This window comes from Onychomys torridus, chromosome X, assembly GCF_903995425.1.
Source record: "Onychomys torridus chromosome X, mOncTor1.1, whole genome shotgun sequence".
Classification (NCBI taxonomy): Eukaryota; Metazoa; Chordata; class Mammalia; order Rodentia; family Cricetidae; genus Onychomys; species Onychomys torridus.
Window position 1 is genome coordinate 65,617,647 of NC_050466.1, and position 27,198 is coordinate 65,644,844.

Consider the following 27,198-nt stretch of genomic DNA (forward strand, 5'->3'; position numbering starts at 1 on the left):
ACTCAGCAACAGAATTGACTAATTCCTCTTTTTTTCCTGTAAAAACAAGTTAGATTTTTTTTTTCTGGAGCTGTGGACCGAACCCAGGGCCTTGTGCTTACTAGGCAAGTGCTCTACCACTTGCTAAATCCCCAACCCCCAAGTTAGATTTTTTAAAGCACTTCAATTAATTGGACCAAGGTAACATGATCAAACCTAACATCTATTTCAACATTTTAAGATTTTTTTCTTATATTAATTTTTCAATATAGTGACTCACATTTACTGATAACATTAATAGCAACTCTTTGTTGAAAATAGAAATGTAGAGATACAGAAATTTGAAGAAAGATGGCATTGCGAACCCTTAAATCTGCTAGAAGGGAAAAGTATGCAGAATAAAATATTCTACTAATTTTTACCTCTTACTTCAGGCATATTTAAATATCCTTGTAAAAATTAACTACAATTCCTTTTTTCTTTCTTTGTTTTTTGGGGATTGGGGAAAAGAAAGTAGGCACTAAGCAAACAAACAAAAACTCTATAGATCACAAAAGGAATGGAGAGACATCTTCAAACTACAATTTGTAACCTTAAAATAAAGGAAAAACAATAAAAATTTAAGTTAGATGGCTTTTTGTTAAAAGCTTGTGTTATTAGAAAGTAGTTTAAGTTCACTTGTACTATTGGGATATTTTAAAGTACTATACTAGTGTATTAAAAAGCATACTAAATATTCGTTTTTCTTTCATAGTAAATTGATTTTAAAGTATTGGAAATTAATGTGCTGTGTAATAAGGTTTTCTTTTACTGCATGTCTATTAGGGTTGTCTGTATTCAGAGCTAAAAGATAACAGAGAATAAAAGACCTATAAGCAGTCATATTGCAGTCAATAGGAATGTGAGTGTGTGTGCATGTGTATGTATCACTGAACCTTTCATTCAAATATTATAGTGGCATGAAATGCAGCCTTAGAAAGAATTCATTTGTCTAATATCTTTGGGCTTCATGGCATTCATCAGTACAAATGAGTCTTCTAGTCACCTATATCTCAGAGTTCCTCATTGACAAGAATTATGTTTCCATAGGACAAGCATAGATTAACTGGATTCTATTCCAAAAATATCATATTGTAAGACAGGAAAGTCTTTATTACATACTGTCATAATGTATTCAATTATTTAATTAATGTGTAAATTTTCTGACAATTTAAAATCTTCATATATGATAGAAAATTAAGATTTCATACATTATCATTCCTTTTCCCTGTCTCTCTTTTTCTTTAATTTTGATTTCACATACATTTAAATTTAACCGTCATTTTGGCAGAAAGTGTGATTTCAAGCTATTAAGGTGAGCTGTGTAATAAAGAAGGTCAAACTCATTAACTCAGTCCCAATTTGTGTTAGCATATCCCAGTGACCTACATTGTAATTTCCATTGTATTTATGCCTGGCTTTCAAACAGTTTTTGGTTATCTGTATGAAAGTAATGTTACAGCACAAAACAGTCATAATATGCATTTATTTGAGTGTCCAGCAATGCATGTTGAAGTAGTAGAATTTTGAGTCTATCATCTAGATATGTCAAATGGGTTTCATCCAGGCTAAAATAGCACCATTTTGTCATATGAAGATGCAATTCATTTTGTGGTCATTATCTTTGTGTTTGAGATTGCATTGGGATTTTTATGTTTATGTTAATTTTATGTATACTTAATCAGTAAGATCTGTAAGATAAAAATAAAAATTTGTGAATTTGAGTTTCATTTTAGGATAATTTTTCATTCCACAAGATTATTTTCAAAGAATGTGAATCTTAGACTTGGGATTGCTCTTAAGACTGATATGATTACTTTGGTTTATACATTATCTTTAGAAAGCAACTTCCTATTCAACACTTAGATCCAAGAGATCTATAGGCATGCAACCAAAGATGAATTTTAAATAATAGATAAATCTATGTGCCCATGAAAGATGAAATGATTGTGTCACCTTTTTCGCCATGCTTTTGAAGATTTAATATAAAATGGCTCTGAAGAGACACCTACCTGTGTTTATGTTGAGAGGAAGTACAGTTTCCTAGAAAATATTCTCCTGTGTTAATAGCTATTTTTTACCTTCTTTGAGCATCTGAGACATTCTTACTAACATAATGCTATAGTTTTTCAAATGTCAGTCAGGATGTGAGGGAGCTAATTCTTTTATGAATTATTTTTATTAGCTTTCAAAACTGATTCTGGCAAAGTGAATTTAAATATATTTCTCCTTTGTGAGTGATGTAAGTCTTCTCATTATGAATCATTGAGTGGTATTTTTACTTTATAAGTAGCTTTTGGATGGTTAAACCATTGAAAAGGTGAGTTGAGAACTGCATGGAAAATTCTATTATGTATTATTTGTTTGGGGGAAAACAAAGAAATATCCATATGGTAAATAACATTTTTCTTGATTTCAGCCAAGTTCAAAACTTTGCACAAACTGATCATTTTGAAATGATAACTATGTGTCATTGTTGTTGTTTTGTGTTGTTTGTGTGCGTATGTATTTTCTTTTTCATTTTAACCAGCCTCTTATACCTAGAAGTCCCACAAGCAGCGTTGCCACGCCCTCCAGCACCATCAGTACACCCACCAAAAGAGACAGTTCTGCCCTCCAGGATCTCTACATTCCCCCACCTCCTGCAGAACCATATATTCCCAGGTATAAACAACCTATGGTGGTACTCTGGGCAGCTTCTAGCTAAAGGCTAATCTAATCACTTCTAAACTGTGAAGTCAGTCCATAAAGAAGACTTGGAATATTTTTTCTTAGGCATTCTGAACACATTCTAGAAAGCAATTCTCATTATAGCAAATGTGCTTTTGTTAATAATGACAACAACCAAATTTTATTAAACATTCATTGGACAGTGAGTATCCTACACACATTACCTCATATGATAGAAGAGTAATACTAAATAACCAAAATTATCATACAAAGTAAATAATAACAGGGGATTTTTGCCTGTGAAGCTTCAAGAAATGTCAATTTCATGTAAAACATTCATATGTTTTTAAAAGGATAGAGTTTACAGATGATTTTAATACATTCTTAAATAAAAGTAAAGAGTTGTATTTACTATCTCACATTTTATGTGTTCATTGAAGGAATATTATAAGGATATCTTTTAGGAATTTTGATAATATATAAACATGACACAAGTTATATTTTATACTTAACCAAATTTCTTTATGTTGTAAATAAATATTTTATAGGTTCTTAAACAATTATGAACTATAATAACTAATTTGTCTTATTAACTCTACTATGTCTCATTAAATGTAAAGAATATCTACTAAAACAATGATCTTTTAATCTGAATCCTTAAATCTAGAGCATAGGCATACATTTATTATGTTCATATGTGTACATATAAATTTAAGAAAAGTGAAAATGTTTGTATTACAGTGAATACAATTAAGTTCTTCAGAAACTCATACTATGAATACATATATATGCACACATATACATAGTTAATTATACCTACAAACTTGTATGTATTATTGCTTCATTCCACTAGAAACTTTTGTTTTGCTTGGTACATTTTCAAAATTAATATTATTGAGTATATTATATAAACTTGACCTGTTGGTAAAAGGCTGCTTCTCCATAACACTGTGTTATAGAAAAATGCCAGCTCTTGAGAATGTCTATATAAATATAGCATGGAAAATCAATAAGTCTGAATTATTTTATGCAACAAGATGCATTAGTATTCGTCTCACGGGACTCATAGAGAAATCTGCAAATTTACAGATAAACATAACCTTACTCCAGTGTTATGAATTCACTACAACTGTTTGCAAGCTAATTGCAATGCCAATTTCTTTTCAGTAGAGAGCTAACAGTAATAAAAAATACCAGGCAATTAGTCCAAGAAGACCTTTCAGCTAACTAAAAATGAAATTTGCACTGAGATTTATATTTGTGTTCTTTATGTTTCCTAAGAACTAATTATGTATTTATAATTTGATAGTAAGCAATGCATTTGTTTTAGGAAGTAAAAAGATAAATGATTATGTAAATGATAACTTTACCTGGTAATGAAATAAATTAATAGGACAACTTTCTAATTGAGTCAGCTTTGAGAATATTATTTGTTGCTTTCTACATATTTAAATACTTGGATTTTAGTTCTCTATATACGAATATCTGAACATTTTCATAAATATATATAAATATGGGTTTTGGGTAGGCTGAAACTCATAATTCTTAAATTAACATATATTTATAAATTCAACACTTTTTATATAGTGTAATAGAAGCTAGTTAAAAATATGACTCAAGTTTATTTTGCAAATTTAAGATTTTAGTCTTGTTTTGATATAAAATTAATGTTTTCTTATTTGATAGCACTAATTTATGATACTCTTTAGGGTAACTAGGAACACTTATAATCAATGAAACACAATGATGCATGAGAGGAAAAAAACATAGCATTTATATTCATAGTCATGTTATAAAAGACCAATATTTTTAACAAAAAATTTCTCAGATACCTAGGGAAACATTTCATTAGATAAATAAGGTATTCTTTAATTAATCCTAGAAGGGACCTTTCATTAAGAGCTCAGTCATCCATTACTTTCTAAAAACAATGACCTTGCACCTCAGACCACTCATGAAGAAAAATCCCGAATTAGATATTCTCACAAATTACCTGAGCAGTGCTCATAAAAGTTCCAATGAAAAAAGATATGAATGGGAAGGATATAAGGGAGAAATTGGAGCAGGAGAGTGAGGGATGGATATGATTAAAATGCATTGGACACATGTGAAATTTTCAATAAAAATAAAAATGAAATTACTATAACTGAAAGCTCAAAATAAAATTGTAAAGGAAATGTTTTTAAATAACAACAATAAAATTTAAGAATCCCATAAAATGTTCTTAAATTACTTCTTAAATTCTTCTTAAATTATTACAGATAAAAAAGTGGATTTGCTGTCCCCCAAATCCCCTTCCTAAATTACTTATTTTACCATATTTTCCACCCTCTCTCCATAAGAGATTGCTAATGTGTAATTTTTATGTAGCCTTTCTGAATGAGTTCTATATAAACCTTGCTACTCTAGGGAAATACATAGAATTTGACTATTTATAGTAATCATCAACATTAAAATTCATTTACATTACTAACCTGCTGTTTGAACTTCTCATAATATTTATTTATGTGGTACTAATATAATTCATAAAAGCCATAGTTTCCCTGTATATTGATAATAGAAACATAAAGAACTTCGTTTTTCAGCAACACAAATTCTATCAAAACCAATAAGATAACCAGACAGGAGAAAAACATGGTAAAATTTTTAGCATTATACTTAGTTTTTAACCTTCAAATAAAATTCATTTATGTGCTGAAATTAATTTTCTTCCTATGGCATGACACATTGAAAATGGACTAGAGCAGAAGTTAGAAGATCCATGGTGTGTTTGTAGCTGTCATTTATTATCTGTTTGACATTTAGGCCACTTATTGGGCCTCACTATCCTTATTTGGAACAAAATATGAATAATTTTAACTAATCCCATAGTTCTCAAAAAAATCTTATAAAGATCTGAGGATACATTGTAAAGGAATAGTATTGTTTGTATTTTAAGGCTCCTGTAATGTTGTATGGCCCTAATACTACACTCATCTCGTCTACTTTCACTTTGCTTTAGGGATGAAAAGGGAAACCTTCCTTGTGAAGATCTCAGAGGACATATGGTGGGCAAGCCAGTTCATAAGGGATCTGAATCCCCAAACTCATTTCTGGATCAGGAATATCGAAAGAGATTTAACATTGTGGAAGAAGAGACTGTCTTATATTGCTATGAATATGAAAAAGGAAGGTCAAGTAGTCAAGGAAGACGAGAAAGCACACCGACCTATGGTAAGAGCCCTCTCTCCCCTTACTTATGTAAGAATCTGTTGTCTGCCCTGAGTCTCTTGATTCCCGTTAAGAGTGGTTAAAAGTCATCAATGGCATCATATACTTCTAAGTAGAATATCAACAACTTAAGACATGATATTAGAAATTTTTCTAAATTTTCGAAAGACTAGTAAAGATTTTAACTCAGAATAGTATGTGAAAAATCTTAGAATCACATGTATTTCTTCTATGATAGCTGAAAAAAATTAAAATAAGGCAAGAGGTTTTTTGGTTTTTTGTTGTTGTTGTTTTTGGGTTTTTTTGTTTGTTTGTTTCTTTGAGAATCAAACCCAGGGCCTTAAGCTTGCTAGGCGAGGACTCTACCACTGGGTTAAATCCCCAACCTGTGAGGAAAGAGTTTTATAGTATAAGTACTTATAACTAACATGATTTCTTTGAAATAAAATCATTTTCTTAATCCTCAGGGAGTTTTAAAGACTCTTTTAGATAGACTTTTCTGAGGAAAATATGGTATCAGATTTTATATTCTTTATTTTATTTTATAATTTAATTTAATTTTACGTATCAGCCATGGATTCCCCTGTCCTCCCCCCTCTTACCCACCTCCCACCTTCCCCCCAGCCCATCCCCCATTCCCATCTCCTCCAGGGCAAAGACTCCCCTGGGGATTCAGCTCAACCTGGTAGATTCAGTACATGCAGGTCTAGTCCTCTCCTCCCAGGCTGAGCAAAGTGTTCCTGCATAAGCCCCAGGTTCCAAACAGCCAGCTCATGCACTAAGGACATGTCCTGGTCCCACTGCCTGGATGCCTCCCAAACAGTTCAAGCTAATCAACTGTCTCACTTATCCAGAGGGCCTGATGCAGTTGGGGACTCCCCAGCTATTGGTGCATAGTTCATGTATTTCCATTAGTTTGGCTATCTGTCCCTGTGCTTGATTTTATATTCTTTTAAGAAGCTGTACGACTGATCTTAGAGGAAAATTTTAACTAGAAAGGACAAACCTTATTTATGGCATATACTAACCTAGAGTTGCTATGTTAGGATTTTTAATTGTTGATTCTCCATTTTTCATGTATAATCAAGATGATAACACAGTTACAAGTAGTTGAAACTGATACAGTGTATCTCTAATATTTGCCCATAAAGGTACCTAAAATGTAAAATGAATGGATTTAATTGGAAGTCTATGCTTTTTGCTGTTCACTTTCAAATGAATCCCTTAGAGTGAGGAACATAAAATTTGGGAAAAGATAAGATCCTTCCTGAATAGTTCACCCAGGCTCCATCCTCTGTTCCCACAAGAGCAGTCATTTCTTCCTACACATGGTTAATTCCCTTACAGCTATTTGCTGCAGTTATATATGTAAGGTTTTGCCAAAAATTAAACTTAAGAATAGAAACCAAGGTTGGCAAGTTGGCGCCACAGGTAAAAAGTGCTTGCTGTCCAAGCACTTGTTAAGGCCCTGGAACCCATTGAAAAAGTAGAAACAACTCTCAGAAGCTATCCTCTGGCACATGGTACCTCATGGTACATCCACACATGTACTATGACACATACACAAACCCCTACACATACACACATACACAAACCCCTACACATACACACACACACACACACACACACAAACACACACACACACACACACACACACATACACAAATATTGATGATAATAAAGAAATTTTAAAAGAACATGAGTACTTAATTCATTTGTGTTCATCTCTGTGCATGTGTTTCTTTATCATAAGAATATTTTAAAATAACTTCCTAATTGTACTATTATGGTTGCACTTATGTCCGACTGTCAAATATTGGAGGTATTTGTAACTTTTTCTGTACAGTTATATTGTAATGCTGAAGTATAGAGGTGTGTCTTCATCTTTGTTAACCCTCCTTACCTTGACCCATGAGATAATATAAGTTTTAGCTGGGCGGTTGTGGCACACACCTTTAATCCCAGCACTCAGGAGGCAGAGGCAGGTAGATTTCTGTGAGTTCAAGGCCAGCCTGATCTACAGAGCAAGATCCAGGACAGGCACCAAAACTACACAGAAAAACCCTGTCTTGAAAAAAGTTTTATTTATTTCATAAGTACATATTGACCAGCAGTTATTAGGTAGACTGTATAGTACATCTACTCTTACTTTCTTACATACTAGATTTTTCTACACATATCAAATTGGATAAATGCTTTATGTAAGGGGAAGTTATCATCACCAAATATAGTCAAATGTTTACTGGGTTCTTACTTAAATAGGTATAAATTGTAACAACTTTCAGAATACCTTTAAAAGATTCTGTCATGTTCCACAAAACATACCACTCCCAGTAAAATAAAATACCTTAGATTTTAGAAAATTTCTATAGTCTATAGATGATTGGTATTTCTTTGTAATAACTGAGAAGAAAATAAATGTGTGCATATTTCAGCAAGAGAGAAAGAAGTCAACAAAGCTCTTCTTAATTATTGAACTTCAAAAATATAATCATACCTCAAAGTAGTATGATTTAATCTATATTTTAAGAATGGATATTTGTGGATAGTTCCACAGAGATTTTTCAGGTACAACTTGAAGACTGTTCCTAGTGAACAACAGCTTAATATATTTACTATTTCAAAGTCAGATCTTAAGTGATGAAATACCTATCAGTTACAGGAAATGTGTTTCCATAATTTTCCCCAAAACTAATTCAACTGTTAACTTAGTCAGCTAGTGTTTATATACATAAAATCATCCAGGCACTGAGGATACTTAAATGCTACCAGTAAGATAGGCATAACCAAAGGCAAGAATCAACAGCAAAGTTGTTTCAGGTAAGTAGAAAAATGTATATAATATGTTAGCTCTTGAGTTGAAGCCTACGAAGTCAAGCAAGCAAACATGATGTTTATGTTGAATATTAAGGTCAAATAGTTGTCATCCAGGATTTCTAAATGCCTGCCATACCCAAATAACTGGTACTTCTCAAGACCTAGGCCTGAAATACTGAGGGTTTCTGTAAATCTTTAAGTCAAAACCTCAAGGCTTCAAATACAGAGTACATCATTTTTGCTATGTAATAATGAAAACTTCTTTATTTGACCCCTCATGCAGTCCTACTACATGAACATACCAAGTATAACACTATGGGGGGAAATTCTCTATCCTTCTGGAATATATGACAAAACAAGCTGAAGTACAAAAGGTTCACAGTTCATATTTTTCAACAAATGATGATAATTTAACTTACTAGCTCATGAGTGGTACCTTAGATATACTATAGAAGTCCTTTATACTCAGAACATTCAATTTAGTTCTTAGTCACAAATACTCTCATTTTCCAATTCTCTCCTAAGAACTTTCTCCATTGCCTCTTTACTCAAGGAATGTTTACAGTTAAGAATATTAGACTTTAGGCTGAATGGGATGGCATCCACCTGTAATTCCAACAGCCTAGAGGTTGAGGCATGATTACTGTGAGTTCAAGTTCAGCCTGGACTAAAGAGGGAGTTGTGGGTAAGCCTAGAGTACTAGGAAAGCCCTCTCTCAAACAAAGCAGAATATTAAAAAAGCTTCTGTAGGATCTTGAGACTCTTAAGAGACATGACACAGTCCATAGTACAGAAACATACTTTTGATTGAATATATCTTAGTACATTTGTATTTTAAAGTATCGTATATGTATGTATGAAAATACAGAGCTCACTTGAAAATACCATGTGTTTTACTTTTCTTCTTGCTGCAACAAAACAGCTGACAAAAGCAACTTGAGGAAGAAAGGATTTGTTTTGGCTCAGAGACAGTTCAGTCTATCACAAAGGGAAAGTCAGGATGGCTAAAACGTGAGGCAGCTGGTCACATTGCACTCACAAGCAGGAAGCAGAGGTCAATGTTGATGCTCAGCTCACTTTCTCCTTTTCCTTCATTCTGGTATCCTAGCCCATGAAATGGTACCACTACGTTTAGGGTAGATCTTCCCACCTCAGCTAACCTAATCAAGATGATCCTTACAAACAGGCCCAGAACTTTTTCTCTTAGATGATTGTAGATCCTGTTTATGTCTTAGCGTATACATTGTTTTGTATCTGTTCACACAACAATAAGCATGTCTTTACATAGACATGACCCTGACAGTTTTTAAAAGCTTCCTGTATTGTGGGTAAGGAACAACAATATGGCTTATCAATTTAAGCCAGGATAAAAGTGGTTTCATTTTACTAACAGTATAAACAAAAATAATCTCAGATTATTTGCAAAAGTATATACTATTAACAAAAACAATCTAGATTGGGGCTTACTATTACTCTCTGTAGTGTCAGCCATGTCCCTGGATGCTGTCTATCCCCTGACTACTCCAGAATGACTCTTTAAATACTACTTTATGCCTCACTTTTCTCGTTTATTAAATGAAGGTGATTTCTGCCTCATAGAGTTTTTGTGAGAGTTTAAGGACAATGCACTGTAAATTGCCCTAGTGCCCAGTATATTAGTTATTAATTTTCATTTTTGTCATTATGAAATGAAAGGAAAATAGAATTAAATCACTTTAACATTTTCGTTTTGTCTTCTCAGACTTCAAATGCAAAGATTCAATTTAATAAAAATTAGTTGTTTGGCAACTTTTCAGAGTAGAAATATTTTCCCCTACTGTGCATTCCTTGTCCCTTCTATTTCCTTACAGTATACTTTTAGGTCTGCACAGTTGGCTGAATCCCTTTGTGGCCACAAGTAGTCAGATTTTGTAGGAAAAGAAAACAATTTAAAGTATCTCAAGAACCATATAAGTTGGGAAATGGGAAATCAGACCTTTTCTGGTTGGTTCAAAGTCCAGCACCTCAACAATGAATGTGCATAGTATTTTGGACATTATTCTCATAAATGTTTTATATACATATTGTGCATTGAGTAAACTTAGTGTCTAAAATATTATACCTAGACATTTCAACTTCATTGATAAAGGGAAATCAAATGTTTTCTCTCTTGTAGTCACCTAAATAGTAATTGGCTATAATAACCTGTCGTGACATGGTGAAGGGCCAAGTCCTACTACTGGGAAATAAGAATGGTATCTGTACATTTCAAAGTTTATTATCAAACTTACTGCATTTCCTTTCCTTTTTCTTAAAAATCTTGTTTGAAGAAGTCAAATTGTAATTAATAGCATTTTCAAACATTTCCTAAAGGTTTAAATACACAGAATACATTCATATTTCTTAATAGATGGCTGCTCTCTTTCTTGTCGTTTTTTTCAGTATAAATAACTTCCTTCAGAGCTAAAAATCGGATTTAATTCATTAGCTATCTGACAGAAAAGAGAATATTGTACTATCCACAGGATATGTCTATATCCAAGTAAGAAGTACTGTTCCCAAAGAAGTAATCATAGAATTTAATGAAGCAGAAATATGAGATGTATACTATGCTCACAGAAATTATTATTCTTTTATACTTTTTTAAAAAATTATAAATACTTTACATTGGTTAGCTTCACAAAATGGAATTTTAGCATCAAGCTGACAATGATTAGGGACCATGTAACTGATGGATAAAAATAGAAAAGTCTGTTCCTACTATGAGAATTAAAGTAATCATCTAGGGAAGGCTCTCTCTCAATTTATATAACTTTACTGATGGAAGTAGAAACGCATTAGTTTTTGTTTTTGTTTTTTTCATTTTACATACCAACACCTGTTCCCCCTCCTTCCCCTTCCCCCATTTATCCCCCATTCACTCATTGTAAGGAATAAGGCCTCCCTTGGGTAGTCAATATAGATTGGCATACCAAGTTAGGGCAGGACTAAGTCTCTCCCCCCTGCATCAAGGCCAAGTAAGGCATAATGAAACGCATTAATTAGTTTTAAAGTCAGCTGGACTTGATTTGGTGTCAAAGCTTGGCTATACTTGAACTTGAGCTTAATCAAGACTACACTTATACCTTAGGATTTTATCTGGAAAAACAGAGTGACAGTACTATTATTACTATATCTGTAAGAACTAAACATTAATAAACATATGTCAATCAAACAATGTTTATCTCATAAGATGTTCTTAAGAAATAGTACCTAAATGGCATAGTAAGTGGTTGCTGTCTATAAATAAAATGTGCTAAAGAATTTCAACTGCTTTTGAATCATATCTGCATTTAATGCCCTTCCTATTACAGGACCTAATTAAATGAAGGATTAAAAGAGTAAATGTATACCTTCAAGATTGGTCTCTCTACTGAAGCAATAACCAACTATTTAAGTTATAGCAGTTAAAAGAAATATAAACATAACATTTAGTTGATATTGATATAGTATTGTAAAAGGAAAAGGAAGAACATGTAAACAACTAATAATGCTGCAAAGTATGTTTATTCAAGTCTTAAACGCCACTAGAGAAAACATCAGGTTATATTCTGGGTCAATTTCAGAAATCTGAAAATGACTGCACTCATACCTTCTTAAAGTTTTAGACAAGATAAATGCATAAAGTGATGTGGAAAATAAATAAAAATATTGGAAACTCTTAAAGAAATGGGCCCTTGGAAGAAATTTTCTTTTGTGAAAGAATTCAAGGAAACAGCTATTAGATTAAATAGTAAAGAAAGGAAAACTTTTAATAAGGCTCCAGAGCATCAATGTATAGAAAAAATGAAAAGATAGCCGTGTCAAATTAGTTGTTTAGTTCTTTTATCAGAAGAATAACAACCTTTACATGACTATCAGTTGAATGTTGTGATCCAGATGAAATAGTTCTCCCTATACAGACAGAATGTAAAAGATCATCTGGAGGCAGTCATATCCATCAGAGGACATTTGGTAATTTCTTCTTTTTTATATGCTTCTCACTAGTGTGGTTTCATAGAATTACTATGTCTAGGATGAGATTAACTCTTTTTTGTGTATGTTGTTTTTTAATTTTAATTTTTATTTTATTATTATTATATTTGTGTTTTAATTTTACACATCAGCCATGGGTTCCCCTGTCCTCTCCCCTCCCGCCCCCATCCCCACATTCCCCCCATCCCCTCCCCTCCATTCCCATCTCCTCCAGGGCCCACCAGGTTTAAATGAATCCCCAGGGGAGTCTTGGCCCTGGAAATTTCTTTTTTTAATGGCTAGAGAGACAGCCATGGGTGCTGGAAACCAAACTCTTATATTTTTGGTTGTGAGCCTAGCCTTTAATGGCTGAGCCATCTCTCCAGCCCATTTGGTAATTTCTTAACTTTTTTTTATTTTTGGTTTTGCAATAATGACAGAATAAAGGATGCAGGGTCTTTTCTATGCTCTATTTTTTATTAATTAATTTTTTCATTTATTTTACATCCCCATTACAGTTTATCCTCCCTCCTCTTTTCCCATTCCCTCCCCCTACCTCACCTCTACCCTTCCCTCACCCACTCTTCCATCTTCATTCAGAAAGGGGCAGGCCTCCCATTGACATCAACAAAGGATGGCAGGATGCAGTGTTTTAGTGGCACCCAGTGGGTCAGAAAATAAGATTGCTACTCTGTATCCCTGCAATGCACCAGTGTCCAAATTTAAAGAATGTCCAGAATAATGTTGGTGAGAAACCTTGACTACCCTAAGAACCAATTTACAGACAGATACTAGAAAAATCAAAGTTAGAGACCTTATATAATACAGAGATCATTGTCTTGTTTTTTAGTTAAAAGAACCTTGGGAATTATCCCTCTGGAAATATATACCTACATTTATTCATGATTAGCATATTCTCTGAGCAAAAATAGTATGTGATTGTAACTATCTGTAATTATCTATTCTGGCCCACAGATAAACAAACTAACCATGACATCCTCTGGAGCAAGATATGATACATTATTTCACTGGTTGAATTTAGAATGCATTTTCTCCTATTGAAAATTTAGCAAGCAGCAGTTGCTAACATATTAGATAGAGCTGTTAGTGTTAGCTTTCAGATCACAAATGTGAACTAAGTAATTAACATTTTCTTGAGTATTTTCTATAGATCTCTGGTTTTGAAAGTCCATGAAAGGAAAGTTATATGGTTAAATAAGACTAGGGTACTGGCATATTATATACCCCTCTTGTAGATTAATAAATGCAAACTGCTTTGAATGTCTTCTTGCATTTGTACTATATTCAGTGTTTCCCTAATGTATTTGTACATCAGGTCTTTGTTTCTTTGAGTCACAAAATAGTATTAACTTTCCAGTGGAACAAATACTTAATGGAACACACTTGGGAAATACTGAAAGACTTGGAATCAATGTAAACATCCCAAATCGCTGGTATCAGTGACAGAAATTTGTGTTTTAAGATCCAGACATCTAGAAAAGTTGCAGGCTGTCCCACACTTGGTTTGTTAGATATGTTCATTCATTTTTATCTTGCAGAAAAATCAGATAGAGTCTATTTATAGAATAAATTGTGGTAAAATTCCAAAGTAAAAAAGAAACTAAATAGATCACTACATGGTTTTCTGTACTCTATACTTGCAGAATTACTGATATCATTGTAAATTGTTTTTTTCTAGAATTCATGGAAGAAAATAGATCCCTAAAAATAGAAAATAGCAAATGTTGTGTTTAATATTTTTCAAGAGCAGGTGGCTAAAAGTCATATCCTGCTTATGGCAATAGCTATCATATACATTACTGCAAACAACTGAAACAATGTTCAAACAATTAAAAGTGTCAGTGTGACACTTTTTATGGGTACCACACTCTGTAATTCCAGTATACTCTCTGGTATTCTAAGACAAAGAACTTCAAGCACAGAGCTTTATTCACAATGTATGCTCTAATTCTTGATTAGGTCTTCATATAACTTTCACAGTATTTGTAAGAGTTCACTGTAAAGACACTAAACGAAAGCTACAGAAATCATACATGTTAGCAAATTGTTTTAGAATGAACACAAATTGTATTTTTTTTTCATTTGTGGTCTTTAGTGATCTATCACTGAAACATTTTGATTGAACAGATTGTAAAATTGTTATAGGATGTCACTTGTTTTTAAATGGTAATCTTAAAGGGTAATCTTTTCATTTTTCATAAGGAAATGTTACTGACTTCTAGATATTGGTAGGGTTTTCAATATGTTGTTTCACTAAAATTGTTTAATTGCTTTAATTTGCAGTTCAGTGTGTACATTTAAACTAATAATGTTCCATGTCCATGCAGTCTTTCTTGTTCAAGTCCTGCATTAAAGCTGAGTGTAGCAAAAGGCCAATGTGTATTTGTCAAATCTTGTTTAATGACCTCTACAATATTCAAAGGAGGGTTCAGAATTGTCTGCCACATGGTATTTCAAATATCCTAATCCTTCCCCATTCCTTCAACAACTCTCATGTGATTGTCACTGGACAGCAGCAAAATTTAAGATAAGAAATACTGACTTCTCAAATTCATCTAACTATATGACAAACTCATTAATTCTACACACATACAACACACATATCAATTCTCTTGCTAGAATTACCTTCATAAACAGGTAATTTGATTAAAAATATCCTAGTAATCAAGGACTGAAATGACCATAGATTGTTCACCGTCTCCTTCACCTCCATCAGTCCTCATTTACAAAGCAGTAGGAAAACACAAACAAGATGTGACTTGGTTTTTTTTCTCTTTTCATTTGATTTATTCTTTCATACAATACATCTGGACCGCATCCTCGCCTCCTTCCATTCCTCCCAGCCCCACTCTCCTCTCCTCTCCCCCAGATCCACTGCTCCTCCATTTCCCTTCAGAAAAGAGATATCAGCCAAATGCAGCATAATGAGATGTGACTTATTTTTTAGAAAAGATATTTCAGTTGGTTTTTGTTTCTCATTAGTAAAACTGAAAATATATAAAGTTAGTAACAAATTTAAAGTTTATATTGGATTTTTATTATTTATAGTTGTTACTATAAACTATTCTTAAATAAGCAGCCCATTGCAATACATACAATTTTTCCCAAGGTCTTCTAACTAAAAACAAGAATTTTAAATGTAATATTAAAGATTAAAGCACTCACTCTAACTTATTTTATTAGATCCAGATACATTTTCATTCTCCTTCCAAACAATTACTGACTTTCCATTTAATTCAGTTTTCCTTCCTCCTCAAATGTGTTTCTCTACCTTAAATAACCCCAGGATGTTTTCCTAGAGATACGTTCAACCATCTGAAAGTAATTTTTGTGTCTGGTATGTGAGGGGTTTGATGGGTTTATACAGCTAGCTTATAGCTTAAGCATTCCTTACTATACTCATTTTCATCAAACTATTAGCTAAAATATTTAGAACAGATGTGTATATATGTAACTTTCAGGCTCTAGAGAGAAAAAAAAAACTTTCCTGTGAGAATTAAGTAGTATGTCAGACTTTTGGGGAGTTTCTCTGCAGGTCTTTTTTTTTTTTTTAAACCTTTGCCAACTATGAAAGGAATATTGCCCACAGGTGCTATTTATTATCCTGAAAGCTAATGATTTGTGCATGAAGGGAGGGAAGGAATGACAAAGTTGGAAAAGGAAGCAGCTCCCTAGTTTGCAACGGACATGCTGCCCATGGAAATGTTTTTAGAAGATAAATCTGGAAATAGGACTTGTAGTTCTGACTTGACTACCAAGCAGCTTTGTAAAGCTCAATTTGCCTTTTTTTAAATAATAAAATGATTAAGAACACTTCTGTTATGTACCCAGAACCAATGTAGACTACTCACTACCATCTGTATCTCAAGTTCCAGGAGGTCCAAAACCTCTTCCCACTCCCGTGGGCAAACGTGTGTGTGTTTGTGTGTGTGTGTGTGTGTGTGTGTGTGTGTGTGTGTGTGTGTATACACATGCATGCATGACAGACTCTTACCCAGACACATAAGTAAAAAAAAAATTTTAAAGTGTTTCAAATGAAGTGGGTGGGCCAGAGTGATACACTACCTTGGATGGATGAGAAAGATTGGAAGAGGAATAAAACTATGAAAATACAAAAACTAAGATGAGATTTAGATCTTTGATGGTCCAGTACATGAAGAAAACCCTTGGTTTTTGTTTTTTAACAAGCTGTTGTTGCATTTAAGACACTATTCAGAGTATGGGGATACCACAAATAAAGACAAGTACACCACAGCAAAGAAGTGTATTTATATTTAATTTCCCTAAAAAGAAGACATAAACCATGCAACTAAATTAATACTTATTTAAACAAAACTGGTATATCATGAAGAACAAGGAGAAGAAATGAACAAGGATTATTATGTCACGGAAGAAATGGTGTCTTTGCTTACCTCTGAATGATACATGTGAATTTAGAGAGAGAACAGAGTAAATCCAGAGAGGGACAAAGTCCAAGGGGGGAAGAGTGTAGAAGGCATTTCAAAGAAAGAATAATCCATCACCAATGCTGCAGACACATCAGAAAAGTCAAGTGGTCTGACCTCAGTTCCATTTAGCAATGTGGAGTCCTAGTGACCTTGGTAGTAGATGTTTTGGTGGAGTAGTAAGGCAAAGGAAGCATTCAAGAGAGGATATGGAGAAGAGTTGGAGGTTGGTCATCTAAAGCAGCTTTCTAATGGGAATTTTTATGAAGTAGAGAAAGGGAACAAAGTGATGGCTTGGTAGATTAATAGGGCAAAAAGGGTTACCTTAAGACATACTCTTTAATGACTTTAAGGTGAGAGGAAATAAGATCAAATGAGCAAGCTGATCATTTGTTATTTCCTTATTGTCTGGCATCCTTTCACTCTAGCACTCAACAAACAAAAATTTTATGAATGCCATCCCTGAACCTGAAAAGGACAGGTCATAACAAAGATATGTAAGATCTGGTTTCTGTGAGGAAAAAGAGAAACATATAAGTGGACAGCAACAACACAGTATAATAAGCATTATATATACACCAAAGGTATCAGGATTGATGCTAAGGGTACACAACAGATTGAGCAAATAATTCTGTCAAATGGCACCTAATAAAGACATTTATTTTATTATTTAAAAGCCATTATGTGCACTAGTTTTAAAGAGGCAATTATCTCTTTAGATAGTAATTTATGTCAAAATACAGTAAATAATTTAGATACATCATTATAAAGTACTCTATAGTTATCTATAGTCTTAATATTAGAAAATCATGTCCCTTTTGGGGGGGTTGCAGTTAAATATAGTTCATATCTTTACAGGCTACCTGCCATTAATTTTGAAATAATAATCAAACTCGAAAAGTAATTATTCACTTTTATTAGAATACAATAAAAAAATGTAACCTCAGCTACTGTAATGATTCAGTTAGAAAACTCCAGATGTGCAGCAGATGTAAACACCCTAATAACAAAATAATGGTTCGACTATAAAGTGTTAGCACAGATGTATGACAGAGCTCCTGGATAAGATTCGAAGTGAACTCCAAACGTAACAGATGCCTCATGCTTTCAGAAATCAAAATGTGTTCTAAGAAGTAGTGGGTAACAAAAAATGTTAGAGGAGCTATAGTTCTCATTTTTCTTGACTGCGGTTTTGGCTGTAATTTTTCTTGTGAAATAATACTACTAGCTGCAACCTCAAAAAGTAATGCATTGCTATGGAGAGATAGTACATTTTCTACAGTATTTTTCATAGATTTGTAAACACTTATGTAACGATGGATCAAATGTTGTTTAATTTTTTGAATCAAAGTTTCTGTTGAATTCTTATGTGTAAAAGCTTAAGATATATGTATAAATTGCAGTATATATTTAAGTACACTAAAATGCTTGCAATATTTTTGTTTTTTAGAGTTTCACTAACACTATAATATGAAAATATAATTTAACATTTGAACTTTGCTGAATCATGAACCACTGAATCATAAAACTAAGTCTATTTCAGTATTTTAGCACAGGATGACATTTTTAAAGTAATATTGAGGCTGGGCTGTGATGGCACAACCTTTAATCTCAGCACTCAGGGTAAAGATCTCTGAGTTTGAGATCAGCCGAGTCTACAGAGAGAGTTCTGGGACAGACAGAGCTACACACAGAAACACTGTCTCAAAAAATAATAATTAATAATAATAATAATAATAATAATAATAATATTGACAAGCAAAATTATTTTACCTGATCTACCTATTTTTTAATGTTTTTTTTAAATTTTCACGGCTAGATATATAATAATAGCACAACCCTGATTTCTATTGCTGTGATCAAACACTATGACCAAAAGCAACTTGGGTAAGAAAGGGTTTATTTCAGTTTACATATCTCCATCACAGTACATCCTAAAGGGAAATCAGGGAATGAGCTCAAGGCAGGAACATGGATAGAAGAACAGCCCCCTAAAAAAAGCTACTTAGTGGCTTAGTGCTTTCTTATACACCACAGGACCACCTTTCCAGGGATGGCACCACCCACAGTGGGCTGGGCTGAACTTTTTCACATTAATCATCAAAAAAAAAAAAAAAATAGGCTTGCCAAAAAGCCAGTCTTATGGAGATATTTTCATTTAAGATTCTTTATTTTCAGATATGTCTAGGTTTGTGCAAGTTTACAATAACCAACCAGCACATCTGACTTTCTCCACAAAGGAATTTTAATTTTTCTTTCTGAGCTTTTTTTCTAAACCACTGTATTTTCCTTCAGTTTTTTTAACAATGTACAGTATATTTTAGTTAAATAATGACTCCCAGAACCATCAGTAAAAAAAGTCATACAAATTTGTTCCTATGTCTACTGAGACATGAATCAATGGATTAACTCTGTTAGAATGTTAGCTATCACCAAGATGCAATGACTACATTATGTATGTCCTATGCTATGTGGGAAGTGTCTCTGTCTTGTGTTGACACTTGACTCCAGAAAACTAATGCTTTTAAAACCACCACACAAGTTTTCAATGCATAACTGTTTATTTGATATATAAATAAATAGTTTTTATTTATTAGATCTTTTGCTTTTCAAAAGAATTTTTGGTGGTATGTAAAGGTCCTATTAGCTGCTTTAGTTTTGGTGTACATGCTAAAGTGGAATTTATATTTAAAACTAAACTCTAAAAGAATAAGATATGGGTAATTTGAAAATGTAACACTTACAAAATTGAAAATTGAGGGAACTGATCCATAAAGCAATGGAAGAGGAATTTTTCAAAGACTTCTCACATGCTTACCCTACCCTTGATGGGCAGAATATACTGAACTACATCATCTCACACATTCTTTCTGTGCAAAAAGAGCAGAGATAAATGATATAAGAATGTTAAAATCATAAGAGAATTTATAAAGACAGTTGCACACCTTGAAAAGATTAAAAAATACCACATTGTTGCCTCACTAATAATTTTATCATGTCTAGTTTATGCTCAGACTTAGCAAAATATACTAAATAAGTTATATCTGTACAGATAATTCAAAGGTATAAGTCTCCTACAACATTTCTTAAATTTTTGGCTGGCACATAAAAAAAGACATGAAATAAAAGGGTGAATTCTAGAGATGGAAGATGAGAGTAATAGTGCATGTGACCTAAATATTTGATCTACATGTATAGAAATAGAATGAAACCTCTTAGTTTTCATAATTAATACATGCTAATTAACTGACAAAAATCCAATGCTTATAAAACTCTTAGAAAGTACATGCATACAGTTAGTGGTTATTATTATCTTGTAAATTTTATGATCCAAGACTGTGTAGATTTCTGGTTTTCATTGATTCAGAATTTATTAAACTACTACTTTTTGTCAGATGTATCTTTTTTAAACTTTTAGGTGAATTGACTTTCATTGGTTATTCTTTGCTTCAGGAAATTTAAGTTGAACGAAAGAGTTGATTACTGGTCTAACAGGGTGTTATATTTAGAATGTTTGCTATGACTGCTGCTTGCTCAATTAAAGTGGTGTTCAGTGAGAAAAAGATACAGAAGGAAACTGGACAAGGAAGTGAATACTTGATTCTGTAAACTAGACATGCTTATTGTATCACAAATATACATGTCAAGGTTTAAGTATAGGTCATGGAACAGGATGTCCATATTGCTAAGGCATGATAGTATCCAAATACATGGTGCTATGATTTAGGAAAAATTAAGTTAGTTTGTGACATTATGCCAGAAACAATAGGTTAATGTCCTAAAAGTAAAGTTAAAATGCAGGGGCCTGTTACTTTAGAAGTGACAAGCAATGACATAGATAAGTAGGCATTAGGGAATAAGACTGAAATCCATTACTAAACATGAAAAGAATTATGGAAACAGTGATCTCCTTTGTATAATATTATATACCCTTAATATGCAGGACTCCAAATGGAGCAAACATGGGGTATTTTTTTTATTATCTATAAAAAGTACTTTAAACTAGAATTATCTGGACAGTTCTCAGAGGCAGTTTCACCTTCTGGCTCAAAACACACATTTTCTTCATCCACACATGTCAACCATAACGTTGCATATGAGAGTGTGTTTTGTATACTGTAGTTGAAAATCAGTATAAGTATAAGCCTACCTGGGGGAAAAAAAAAAAACAATGTGATGTGAACTTTGTTCTCTGTGTTTAGGCAAGCTACGACCTATATCTATGCCAGTCGAATATAATTGGGTGGGGGACTATGAAGATCCAAATAAGATGAAGAGAGATAGTAGAAGAGGTAAGTGTTCTAGAATTTCAGTGTAGGCTGGGTTATTTTAATAATAAGCAAAATTAAATGTTCTTTAAATAGATTATTATGGCTTCAGCAGAAACTTACTCCATCATTGACCGACAGTATAACTAAATGAAGTCAGACCAGTATTTGACTCTCTTGACCCATTAGTAACAGACTTACTAGACTTTTATAAGAATGCCTTCTAAGAGATTCTAGGCAGATAATTACACAGAGAAAGATGAATATATGTTTGTAAACTGAAAGTTAATATTTTGAAAACAAGGTCAGAAGTGTGAAACTGCATAAAAGAATTCATTTCAGTTCAATAAATAGAAACAGTTTTGTCATCAGTCCCAACTAATCATCAGTGCAACTCACTTCATTCATGAAACCTCATATGATTAAACCTCATAATGAGCATTGAAGCACATAGGCTTAAAACCAATGTATAATGGAAAGTGGGCCAGTGACTCTTAGTGAAAACAATATAGAAATGGGGGAACAGGTGCTTTGTGCTTTTTCTGTTCTGTTTGCTGTTCAGGGTTATTCTCTTACATGGGAGTGGGTTACCTTTAAGTATCTACCCAAAGTAAGTTTTTTTTTTATTCACTTAGCCTGTTACTGAGGTGAGCAGTAAGAGGAGCAAGTGAAACCTTCACAGTTTAGTAGACTTTAACCAAGTGTGGATATGATGGGCCCAGCTACTGATGCTGCTACTTCCACTTTCAGGAGAGAGCCATAAATTGTAGATGGATAACAAAATCAAAACTGTTCCTAGAAACTAAGCTTCCTTTATGGTTTGGTTGACCCATTTACTAATCATTTCTATCCAGTGAACTGTAAAACATCCACAGACCACTTGGACAAGCAAGCATAAATATCTGCTTCATCAAAAGTCTTAACACTTGTTTTGTGAGTGAGCATTTCAAAAATGTTGAGAAGTTCAAGGACAATGTCAGATGCCTTTACATGCATGTATTAATTCCATTTTCTGAGCTTCATTGTCTAATCTCATTAGTTTTATTGAATAAATCAAGAAAAATTAAAAATGCTTATCATATGCCATCTCTCTAAGTTATTCTTTGGGACTTCTTATAATAGTGACACCCTGTGGGAAATTATAGTGTTAATGACTAAATGCTGACTACTAACTTCAAGAAAGACTGTTATGAACTAAGTTCATAATGTGGGCTTTAACTTCTCCAAGAATGTTACCTAAAATATTGGAGGCAGTTGTTTGTCATCAAGGTTTAGAAGAATTTTCCTGTGGAACTTGCTACAAATTGTAAGTTCCACTGATACAGAGCTTAAAGATTAAGTTCTGCAGGTGTTTTTGATGTAGTTACTCCAGAGTTAAAACCAGGAGAATTAATCAAAAAGATATGTCTTATTGTCTTAGGGTATCAAAGAATTAAGTCCTACTGTGTTGTCACTACATATATTGTAAATTAAATCAAGTTAAAGTAATGAAATGAAATCTTATAGCATAATTTGGAAAGAATGGTACATTTCAGATATTTGCATATTTACATCAGTGTATTTCTCTTTTTATGTAGAAAACTCTCTACTTCGATATATGAGCAATGAAAAAATTGCTCAAGAAGAATACATGTTTCAGAGAAACAGCAAAAAAGACACAGGGAAGAAGTCAAAAAAGAAGGGTGATAAGAGTAATAGCCCAACTCACTACTCGTTGCTACCTAGTTTGCAAATGGATGCATTGAGACAGGACATCATGGGCACACCAGTGCCAGAAACCACACTGTACCATGTAAGTAAACTCAAAAAGTCTTTCACATAGTCTTTCTTGGAAGGCAAATTACTTTTGTTGATGAAATCTAGGTTTTTTTTTCCCATTGCAAGATTTTTATAGAATAACATTAGAAATTGACCTTGAAATTATTATGGATTGATTTGTTTTACAACTCATTTGATCAATGTATTCTTATTTCCTAGCAACTTCTATGTTAGTGAAATAACTTAATAGGCATAATATTGATAGAGAACAGTAATTAGGTAGTTAGTCATCTATATGTTAATACACAGTATTTGGGCAGCTCCAGAAATCCAGACTATAGGTAGAATTTTTAATATTTAATAGTTCTACTTAAAAAGGGTCATCCACTATGTGCTAGTAAAACTGGGAAGACACCAAACATCATTGGGGCTGGGGAGATGGTCCAGTTGGAAATGTGTTTGCTGCATAAGTGTGAGAACCAAGTTCAGATTTCCAGCACACATGTAAAGTTAGGCATAGTGACACTTGTAATCACATAGTCCTGTAATGTTAGTACTGGGGAAATAGAGACAGAATACTCAGAACTCACTGCTTAGCCAACACAGCTGAAACATTTGTTCCATGTTCAGTGGTGACCTCTCAAAAGTAAGATGAAGAGGCTAGAAAGATATCTCAGTGTTTAAGAGCACTGACTACTCTTCCAGAGGATGAGGGTTAAATCCCCAGCACTCACATGGAAGCTAACAGCCTTCCGTAACTCCAGGTCCAGGAGTTTCAACACTGTCTTCCGTCCTCTGCAGGCACTGCATGCACATACATGCTACACAGATATATGAGCACACATAGCACCAAGCACATAAATATATAAATAAATAAATGGATGGGAAGTGGTAGAAGAAAACATTCAAAGTCAACTTTTGGCTTTCACATGTGTGTACACACACATAAATTTGCATGCAAAAGCACAGCATTATATGGGGTAAATATGCTGTGATTTCAAGTTTAACTTACATATAGGAGTATGCAAAAAGTGTAGAAACAAGAAAGGTTACCTTATTCTTCAGGGAAAATAAGAAAAAGCTACATCATGGGCAGCAGTTGAGGCAAGAGTGAAAAATGAGTAGTGATAGTTTAATGAGAATACAAATGCTGATGATCACAAATTGTGATATGACATAGTCCAGGGATTCCAGGAGGTTCAGAATTGCTACTTTGTTTAAAAAAAAACTGTCTGTCATTATATGAGGAAGAGTCAATACATATACCTACAAATGTAGGCAGGGTTAGAGTTTTGTAATGGACTTTGGAAACTCCTATAGTAATAAAGAACTTATTGAAGAATTTGGGGCTGAAAACGTGTGATCACATTGGCATGTAATAGTTTTCTAATGAAAGCACATCACTTGAAAGGTCAAAGGCAGGGCCATTAAATCCATCCCAGATGGATTATGAGGAACCAAAGTAAAATAGCCATGTGGAAGATGAAAATCCTGTTAGTCATAACATTCCCTTAAACTTCCAACATGTTTCATGCTACTTAAGCCAAATAGAGTTTGTTTTAACAATAGAACTGTAGCTTCCACTTCACTTAACCACTGAAAACAGACTAAATGGGACTAGGAGAAAGCTCAGTCGCTAAAGTGATTGTCATTCAACAGTAGGGACCAGAGTTCAGATCCCTAGCATATCATAAAAAGTCAAGCAAGCTGATACACACATATAACCCCAGCACAGGGGAGCCATGGAGACGGAAAGATCTCCTTGGCTTGCTAGACAGGTAATCTAGCCTAACTGGTAAATTTAAATATCTGTAAGAACCCTTGCCTCAAAAAAAGGGTAGAGGATGATAGAGGAAGACACCCAAAGTGAATCTCTGGCTTTCACAGGTATCCATACTTGTACATACCCATGTAAATGCCCATGTTCAAATGCACACATATGAACATGCACATACATGAAAAAGATGAGCTCTTTAATTAGTAGTAGGAGAAATGGAACTTAATGCTCAAATTATCAAATCTACCATATTGTTAAAACAGTATACCATCTAAGTATACAAAATATTAAAGAGTTAAAAACTTAATATTTGAACTGTTTCTCAGAGTTACTATCTTAAATTATCTTTCCTATTCTCATAAAAACTAGATTAGAAAAAAATGTTTTTCTTTATGTGGATTACAGCTTCATTAGCTTCAGTGCCCACCTTCCCTTTCTTCAGGTCCATATTCCCTTGTCTCTTCCTCTACAGGAGACTAAAATGTCCCATCCAAACCCATGAAATAGCTGACAGATCTTATTCTTTCCAGCAACATCTAAAGGGAACCTAAAAACAGCATTCTTTGATTAGCTATGAATGGGGCTACTTTTGCTATCATCCCAACTCAGAAAAGCCATCTAATCACTGAACTTGGTCTAGAGTCTGGTTCCAATTATAAGTAACAGCCTGAACCAAGATCTCAGGATAAGAGACAGGCATCCTGTTCAAGAGCAAAAATTGGTAGTTAAGAGATGAAGCTGGAGAGGGAACAAGAGGCCACTTTGATTCAGAGTGCATTAGCTGGTAGAGAGTTTGGATTTAGCCTTAGAAGAGTGGTAATCGCTCAAACACATATATACAGTGTGTTCCATTCTGTCGTGCATGTACAGACTTGTGTGTACTAGAGAAAGAAAATAGAGAATGGGTCTGGGAATGTTTGAATTATTGAAGAAAGGAAGACAATAAAAGGTAAGTCAAACTGCTAAGAATATTGTGTATTACCTAGGAGTAGAAATTGTTGCCACTTTTCCAAAGATCATTCATTGTTTATTGAAGAAGATAAAAAACCTGATTGTGGAACTTCATTTCTAGAGGATCATTTAAAAATGAAAAAAATTACAATAGTTTCTTCAAAATGCAAGGTCAATATCAATATGTAACTTAATCACCTTCATGATAAAATAGTTTATAGGCTTTTGTTTTTGTTGTTGTTTGTTTCTGTTTTGAGACACAGTATTGAACATGTAACGGTCCTCTGGCCATAACCTCCAGAGAACTAGATTATAAGAGAAAGCCACCACATACAGTTTTGGTTTTCCCTTTGAATGAGTTACCTATTATACCCCTGTTGCCACATTTTAGGTCATCACAAACTGATATATTTATAACTGAACTGGTTAGACTAGAGAATAGAAATACTTTATGAACCTAAAAGATTTACAAGTTCAGCCTTAGAATATAGTACAGATATCCATTTTCTTATTCCTACTAATCATAACTCTTTCCCCTCAAAAAAAAAAAAAAACTGGGCAAAATACATTAACTCACGTGCATGAAATGCTGAAAGGTGAGAAGGCTAGGGATCCCCAAACATAAAAGTGCAACCTAGTGCTACATTCTCAGTAGGTTTTTCTGGACTACTCTGTGAACTGGCCCTGATTCCAGAACCCTGGCCTGTTCCTGTTCTAGCCTGCTTCTCTGTCACTTGGGAAGGGGAAGGTTTACTGTAGCTTACAGGTGATAATCCATCATCAAGGGAAGCCAAAACAAGAAATGTAGCAGAGACCATAAAAGAATGTTTCTAACTGGCTTACTTTGTCTTGCTCAACTGCTTTCCTTAGTTAGCCAGGGCCAAATGCCTACTGATAATAATGGCTAAGCCCTTGTACATCGATTAGCAATTAAGAAAATGAGAAAATGCCTCATAGACATGGTCACTGTCCAAATTGAGGGAGGCAATTCTTCAGTTGGGGTTTTCTCTTCCTAGGTGACTAAATTTGTATAAAGTTTTCAGTTGACTCTATGATAGTCATAGAAAGCTTATGGGAACAAACAAAATAAGGTAAAAAAAAAAATTTTTTTTTCTCATTAACCAATTGGCCGGGAAAGAGGCACTCTAATAGGATACAAACCCCTTCAACAATGCCTCTCTGTTATAACAGCAAAAAAACAAAAAAGGCATACTTTCCTCCTCTACCACAACAGTAAAATAACTTATTTACAAAGTGTACGTGGCAATTTTGCATGTAAATGCACCAAATA

At 33.6% G+C, this 27,198-nt stretch overlaps 1 protein-coding gene across 5 annotated transcripts in view; it reads left to right on the forward strand.

Moving 5' to 3' along the window:
• Cnksr2 (connector enhancer of kinase suppressor of Ras 2) overlaps positions 1-27,198 on the forward strand; it is a 234,530-nt gene that overhangs the window by 140,435 nt on the left and 66,897 nt on the right. For 3 of the 5 annotated variants that reach the window (XM_036175532.1, XM_036175527.1, XM_036175530.1), the window contains 4 exons: positions 2,549-2,682; positions 5,690-5,901; positions 21,356-21,445; positions 22,999-23,213. In XM_036175532.1, the coding sequence (XP_036031425.1) occupies positions 2,549-2,682; positions 5,690-5,901; positions 21,356-21,445; positions 22,999-23,213 (651 nt within the window). The remainder of the gene's footprint in view (positions 1-2,548; positions 2,683-5,689; positions 5,902-21,355; positions 21,446-22,998; positions 23,214-27,198) is intronic. The other 2 variants (XM_036175528.1, XM_036175531.1) reach the window with 1 other exon arrangement.